Source organism: Entelurus aequoreus, linkage group LG06, assembly GCF_033978785.1.
Source record: "Entelurus aequoreus isolate RoL-2023_Sb linkage group LG06, RoL_Eaeq_v1.1, whole genome shotgun sequence".
In the NCBI taxonomy this organism is placed as follows: Eukaryota; Metazoa; Chordata; class Actinopteri; order Syngnathiformes; family Syngnathidae; genus Entelurus; species Entelurus aequoreus.
Genome location: NC_084736.1, coordinates 44,222,062 through 44,229,990, shown reverse-complemented (window position 1 = coordinate 44,229,990; position 7,929 = coordinate 44,222,062). Strand labels below are relative to the sequence as shown.

At 43.2% G+C, this 7,929-nt stretch overlaps 1 protein-coding gene across 1 annotated transcript; it reads left to right on the top strand.

The window, feature by feature from the left end:
• Positions 1–2,016: 2,016 nt before the first annotated feature.
• On the top strand, positions 2,017–5,050 carry LOC133651562 (uncharacterized). Its single transcript, XM_062049533.1, has 2 exons — positions 2,017–3,100; positions 3,437–5,050. Exons 1-2 carry the CDS (start codon positions 2,017–2,019, stop codon positions 4,894–4,896), a joined length of 2,544 nt encoding a protein of 847 aa, XP_061905517.1. The 3' UTR covers positions 4,897–5,050.
• The last annotated feature ends 2,879 nt before the right edge of the window (positions 5,051–7,929 follow it).

Genomic DNA, 7,929 nt, shown 5'->3' with positions numbered 1-7,929 from the left:
CAGCTTTTGAAATCGGGGTTGCAGGCTTGACACTGCCACTGTTAAAACCTCATTGAGTTTGGGGCTGAGCTGCCTTGACGCGAGTGTTTCCCGGTGAATGACACATTGTGTCCAATGCGCATTTGGCACAACCCTCTTTATTAGAGCCTGCAGCCCGTTTCTTTACTTTGCCATGCGCGCCATCAGAGCAAAAGCCCACACAGTTTTCCCATTTAAGGTCGTGTTCTTTGAGGAAACTGTCCATTATCTTGAACAGCTCATCAGCAGTGGCTCTATTTTTTATGTATTTGCAAAACAGCAAATCCTCGCACAGTGACTCGCCATTCACAAAGCTTCCGCTTAGCCCCGCCCCCATTAGTTACTGTTGCTATGTCAGTAAACTTTCGCTCCTACCTAGAAATGTAAAGCCTACAGGAAAAATAAGTAATTTACATTTATCTATATAGCGGATTTCACAGACAGAATCACAAAGTGATTTACAGTGTGTATAGAAAATGAAAGCATAGTAACAAAAAAAATCAAAGAATATAATAATTAAAAAATTTAAAAAATCAAAGTGAAATTTCCTCCCGTTCCTCGCGCCCCACCTGTCATGTCTCTATTCCCCACCAGTGGGGCGCACCCCACAATTTGAGAAACGCTGCACTATAGTAAAGAAAAAGAGTTGGTTCTTTATTCGAATCCCTCGGAACGAATCCCGTCCCGACCAGAAATGCCCCGTGAGACATCACAAGAAATGGCGTCACGTAGCTCAGTCATTAGGCGCAGATAGCTAAAGCAGGGAAAAAATGGACGGGAAAAAGCGCTCCGAGGTGTAATAAAGTTCAAAACAAAAGGTATAATCCAATGAATAACTTTACTGAGAGATTTGAGCAGGGTACAAACACATGAACACTTTTATGACCAACCGGAAACAAAGCGACCAGGCTAGCAACGCACCTCCTTTACGGCAGCTGTCGCAACGTTCTTAAAGCAACCGCAGCACATACATATATGCCATCTCCCTTTTTGAACTTTTGTTTTTCTTTCCTTGTTAACAAAACAAAACCACACTGTATATGTGTTGTCTGTCTGATTATAAATAATGCAGACGAGGCGTGTTAGAGTTACAGTTTGAGTTTATTTCGAACATGCAAGCATACAACATGATACATCACAATTTCCAGTTTCTCTTTTCAACATGTTCGAAAAGGAGTAGGAAGAAGCAGAGCTTATTTAATCCTACCCCTTTTCTTTACATAACAGTTGCTGAAACATTTTTATTCACTTCCTGTTCTCAATTTATTCACAATAAACTCCGTAGGTAATCACAATCAAAATAAATAAATAAATAATAGTAAGAATTTAATAATAATAATTGGTGAAGAAAGTCATATTTCATATGATGAGATAAGTAAGATTACTTTAAGAATGAATGAATGGATGGATGAAATAAATTGAAAATGTTTGTCATGGTTCTTCTTCTTTGTACTTCGTAAACACTTTAAGTTTGAAGAGTTTCTTGAAGTGGATCATATTAGTACATTGTTTGATTGCTTTGCTTAATCCATTCCATCATTTAATTCCACATACTGATATACTGAATGTCTTAAGTGTTGTACGTGCGTACAAATGTTTTAAATTACATTTTTCTCCAGTCGGACGGACTTAACGTTAACAGACCTAGGCAACGGACAAACGACTATGAGCGCACAGTGTACATGCGGTAAAGTCTGCAAGAACATCCATGGCTTAAAGATCCACCAAGCGAGGAAGAAGTGCCTGATGGGAGCAGAAGCAACACAACGCACAGGTGTTACACCTGGTGAGACGCAGGAAGTGCCAGGCCCGGAGTCACCCCATAGTGCCCAGAACCTCCATGTGTTGCAAACTGCTCCCTCGAGCATCAAGTCTGAACGGAGGCGGATCAAGTGGCCTGCAGCTAGCATGACCTCACTCTGGAAGCAACTCGATGACGATGTCGACCAAATTCTGGAGGCAACGGCGAAGGGAGAAGCCGACGGGAAGCTGCAAGCTATGACAACAATCATTGTCAGCATTGCAGCTGAACGGTTCGGCGAGGAGGAGAAGAGAAGCTCCGGAACCACGTACTCAAAGAACCACAGAGCTATAAGGATCCATAAGATTAGGCAGGAGATGAAAGCGCTGAAGTTCCAGTACAAGGCGGCAGGACATGAGGAACGCACTGGCCTGGCCCAGCTGATGTGCATCCTTCGTAAAAAGATCAGAATTCTCCGTCGGGCAGAGTGGCATCGGAGGCGGCGACGCGAGAGGGCACGTAAACGTGCTGCTTTCATCGCTAACCCCTTCAAGTTCACGAAGGATTTGCTGGGACAGAAGCGCAGTGGCAAACTGGCCTCCTCGCAGGATGACATAGATCAACATCTGAAGCAAACGTACAGTGACCCCGCAAGAGAGCAGGAGTTGGGAGAGTGTAACAACCTCATAGACCCCCCTGAACCAGAATTGCAGTTTGATATGTCGGAGCTGCAGCTAAAGGAAGTCAGGGAGGTTGTCCGCAGAGCAAGGGCAAGCTCTGCACCGGGACCGAGCGGCACTTCATACAAAGTGTATAAGAACTGTCCCAAACTCCTGCAGCGACTGTGGAAAATCCTGCCAGTCTTCTGGAGAAGGGGGAGGATCCCTGAGCAATGGCGAGTGGCGGAAGGGGTATGGATCCCAAAGGAGGAAAACTCCACTCAGCTGGACCAGTTCCGCATCATCTCCCTGCTGTGCGTTGAGGCAAAGGTTTTCTTCAGCGCTGTTTCCAAACAACTGTGTACCTACCTGGCAAAGAACACCTACATCGATACATCTGTCCAGAAAGGCGGCATTTCAGGAATGTCAGGATGTATGGAGCATACCGGTGTGGTGACGCAGCTCATTCGGGAGGCTCGAGAGAACAAGGGCAACCTATCAGTACTGTGGCTTGACCTGGCAAACGCATTCGGCTCCATTCCGCACAAGCTCGTTCAACTCACTCTGATGAAACATCATGTACCCAGCAGGTGTAGAGACCTCATTGCTGATTACTACAGCAATTTCAGGATGAGGGTCTCTTCCGGACCAACAACATCCAGTTGGCACAAAGTGGAGATTGGTATTATCACAGGGTGTACTATCTCTGTGACACTGTTCTCACTAGCCATGAACATGCTCACCAAGTCTGCTGAGCCAGAGTGCAGAGGGCCCCGCACAAATTCCGGACAAAGGCAACCACCCATCAGGGCATTCATGGATGACCTCACAGTCATGACAGAATCAGTTCCAGGCTGCCGTTGGATTCTGAAGGGACTTGAAAAGTTGGTGGAGTGGGCCCGGATGCGTTTCAAACCCGCCAAATCCAGATCAATGGTGCTGAAGAAGGGGAAGGTGGAGGACAAGTTCCGGTTTAACATCACAGGCACGGCCATTCCAACAATCTCAGAGAAGCCAGTCAAGAGCTTGGGCAAGGTTTTTGACTGCTCTTTGAGAGACACAACCTCCATCCAGTCGACATGCGCTGAGTTGGATGGCTGGCTGAAATCCGTGGACAAGTCAGGCTTACCTGGGAAGTTTAAAGCCTGGATTTACCAGCATGGCATTCTTCCCAGGATCCTGTGGCCCCTCCTCATCTACTCGTTCCCCATCTCGACAGTTGAGATCCTAGAACGGAGGGTCAGCAACCACCTCCGGAGATGGCTGGGACTACCTAAGAGCCTGAGTAGCATTGCACTCTATGGGAACAGCAACAAACTGCAGTTGCCTTTCAAATCCTTGGAGGAGGAATTTAAGGTAACTAGAGCCAGAGAAGTGGTACAGTACAGGGACACAAGTGATCCGAAGGTGGCCAAAGCAGGGATCCAAGTGAGGACTGGCAGGAAATGGAGGGCAGAGGAAGCCGTTCAAGAGGCAGATGCAAGGCTGCGACACAGGAGCCTGGTTGGAGCAGTCACACGGGGTCGAGCTGGGCTAGGATTCTTTCCAACTCCCCAACTGAACACTAGGGGGAAAGAAGGCCGACGTCTTGTTCAGGATGAGGTGAGAGCGGCAGTGGAGGAGACAAGAACCTGCAAAGCTGTTGGAATGAAGCAACAGGGAGCTTGGACAAGATGGGACAATGCGGTTGAGAGGAGAGTGACCTGGGCTGAGATTTGGAAAGCCGAGCCGCAACGCATCAAATTTGTCATCCAGGCAGTGTATGATGTGCTCCCAAGCCCTTCAAACCTGCACACATGGGGCATAGCAGAGACACCAGCATGCCCACTGTGCTCCAAGCGAGGAACCCTGGAACATATCCTCAGTTGCTGTACAAGGGCACTTGGAGATGGAAGGTACAGGTGGAGGCATGACCAAGTCCTTAAGACCATCGCTGAAGCCATTAGCACAGGACTGGCATTGGCAAAACAGTTCCACCCCTCCAAGAAAACCATCGCCTTTGTCAGAGCTGGGGACACGCCAACTCCTGCTAGTAGAACATCAGCAGGCATCCTGACGTCTGCAAAAGACTGGCAGTTGTTGGTGGACCTTGAAAACCAGCTGAAGTTCCCCAGCCACATCGCAGTCACCACCCTGCGACCAGACATTGTCCTTGTGTCTGAGTCCACCAAACAAGCTGTGTTGCTGGAGCTGACAGTCCTGTGGGAAGATCGCCTGGAAGAAGCCTTCGAGAGGAAGCTCTCCAAGTATGCGGGACTGGTCAGCGACTGTCAACAGGCTGGTTGGAGAGCAAGGTGTTTCCCTGTGGAGGTTGGATGCAGAGGATTTGCAGCCCGTTCCTTGGTCAGAGCCTTCAGCAGTTTGGGTATCGATGGAGAGAGAAGGAGGAGAGCCATCCGCAGTACCACCGAAGCGGCGGAAAGGGCCTCGAGATGGTTGTGGCTCAAAAGAGGAGATCCTTGGAGTCATGGTAGCTAGCGAGCCGTCTGGACACAAGCCGGGGGATTTGATCACCCCCGGTTGGGTCGCTTGGAGGAGGGCGTATGACCAGTTGAGAGACCCGAAACGCCCGGTGAATCCAAGAGGTCACTGAGGATGTGTCCAGACTAAGCATCAGTAGATGTATGTACACAGTCTCTATGATTATATTTCTCCTCTTTTGTTGAGAAGAATTGTTGTATATTCTTGGGTAGCAGGTTATAGTTTGCTTTGTGCATAATTTTAGCTGTTTGCAAATTCACTATGTCGTGGAATTTCAGTATCTTTGATTCAATAAATAAAGGATTTGTATGTTCTCTATATCCAACATTATGTATTATTCAAACTGATCTTTTTTGTAACACCATTAATGAATGAAGTGTACTTTTGTAATTATTTCCCCATATTTCTACACAGCAGCTCAGATATGGTAACTCTAGTGAGCAGTAGAGAATATGAAGTGATTTTTTGTCTAGAACATGTTTTGCTTTATTCATTATTGACGTGTTTCTTGCTACTTTATGTTGTATATTTTTTACGTGAGATTTCCAGTTCAATTTATTATCAATCATTATACCTAGAAATTTGGTTTCATTTACTCTTTCAATTTCTATTCCGTCTATTTGTATTTGTGTTTGACTTTCTCTTCTACTATTACCAAATAGCATTATTTTAGTTTTACTAAGATTCAACGATAGTCTGTTTTTGTCAAACCATCTTTTTAATTTGTTAATTTCTTCTGTTATTATTTGTATTATCTCCTGTGTGTTCTCTCCTGAACAAAACGCTGTTGTATCATCCGCAAATAATACTAACTTTAAATCTTTTGTAACTTTACAAATGTAATTTATATAGAGATTGAATAATTTAGGTCCTAATATTGATCCCTGAGGTACACCACAGGATATATTTAGCGTTGTAGACATGTGTTCGCCTAGCTTCACGTATTGTTTCCTGTTCGTTAGATAACTTCTTATCCAGTTTAAGACTAACCCTCTGATGCCATATCGTTCTAGTTTTTTGATTAAAATATTGTGATTAATTGTGTCAAATGCTTTAGTTAGATCCATAAAAACTGCTGATGCACATTTTTTACTGTCTATTGCATTGGTAATTTCTTCTGTAATTTCAATTAAAGCCATTGAAGTTGAGACATTAGCTCTGTATCCATATTGGTTCTCTTCGAGTATTCTATTTTTATTTATGAAACTCTCTAATCTGTTATTAAACAGTTTTTCAATGATTTTAGAAAATTGTGGAAGTAAAGAAACAGGTCTATAATTTGTAAATTGATGTTTATCTCCAGTCTTATAAATTGGTGCAACTTTAGCTATTTTCATTTTGTTTGGGAATGTACCTGTTTGAAATGATAGGTTACTAATATACATTAATGGTCCTGAGATCTCTTCTATAACCTTTTTTATCGTTTCCATATCAATTCCATTACAATCAGTTGAAGTCTTAGATTTACATTTTTTCACGATTGTAACTATTTCCTCCTGTGTCACATTACTGAGGAACATGGAGTTGGGATTTCGCTCTATGGTATCATTATAGTCCTCAATTGGAACTGGGTCTGGAATCCTTTCTTCCAATTTTGGTCCAATATTTACAAAATAATTATTGAAGCTTTCAACTACTTCCTTTATGTTGTCATTGTTTTTATTTCCGTCTAAAAAGTATTGAGTGTTGGCTGAGTTCTTGACGTTTACTATCACAGCGTGCTCATTCTTAGCTGCCGGGTGACGATATGCAACACTTTTCGGGGCTACCGCGCATGCTCGTCACTCCCGTTGCATGCTGGGTAGTGTAGTTGTTATATTCCCTAGCTCATAACATCTTTCCCCCTATAAAGAAATAATGTTAACTCAAAGTGTATTTATTTTTTTAGTTTTAACTCTTCATTTTTTAGCATTGTAACCACATTTGCAAATAACTTTTCTCTTCATAGAATTTTCTTTCAATAAAGAAATAAAGTGCAAAAATGTCAAAGCATCATAACAAACAGTTATGTCAAATAGCAGCAGAATTGCACTTTTTGGAGAGCTGTAATATTTTCAGTTTTGTGCCCAAGGTACTGATTTTATTTAACACTATATTATTATTTATACACCTATAGGGATCACAGAGACAGGTTGTTTTTGTGTTACTGTATATATTTGTTTTTCTGAAAAATCCCACTTAATATACTTTGGGTAACAACAGTCAATATTTATTTTTTTTATTTTATTTTTTTAGGGGGGTAACAGTCAATATTTATTTATTTATTAGATTCAATTGTTTTCTTATATAATAAAAGTGAGCTTTTGTTAAACCAAATATTGTGTGTTTTTTTCCATATACAACAACCTATCTGGACTCGATAAGAGAATCGATAAGGAATCGGTTCGATAAGAGGATTCGATAATAGGCTCGAACCCGATAATTTCTTATCAAACATCATCCCTACTATATCCTCTTGAAAATGAGAGTCGAGAACGCGAAATGGACATTCACAGTGACTTTTATCTCCACGACAATACATCGGCAAAACACTTTAGCTACGGAGCTAACGTGATAGCATCGGGCTCAAATGCAGATATAAACAAAATAAATAAACCCCTGACTGGAAGGATAAACAGAAAATCAACAATACTATTAAACCCTGGACATGTAAATACACGGTTAATGCTTTCCAGCTTGGCGAAGATTAACAATGCTGTTGTTAACGACGCCATTGAAGCTAACTTAGCAACGGGACCTCACAGAGCTATGATAAAAACATTAGTGCTCCACCTACGCCAGCCAGCCCTCATCTGCTCATCAACACCCGTGCTCAACTGCGTTCCAGCGATCGACGGAAGGACGAAGGACTTCACCCGATCATCCGTGCGTTCGGTGGCTAGCGGCGGCTAGCGCGTCTGCTATCCAAGTAAGTCCTCCTGGTTGTGTTGCTACAGCCAGCCGCTAATACACCGATCCCACCTACAACTTTCTTCTTTGCAGTCTTCATTGTTCATTAAACAAATTGCAAAAGATTCACCAACACAGATG

Bases quoted from the DNA above. Each gene is read 5' to 3' on its own strand.
- LOC133651562 (XM_062049533.1), top strand. From the start codon at position 2,017: ATGACAACAATCATTGTCAGCATTGCAGCTGAACGGTTCGGCGAGGAG. The intron at 3,101-3,436 runs GTATTATCACAG...CAGAGAAGCCAG, and splicing joins TTGGCACAAAGTGGAGATTG to TCAAGAGCTTGGGCAAGGTT.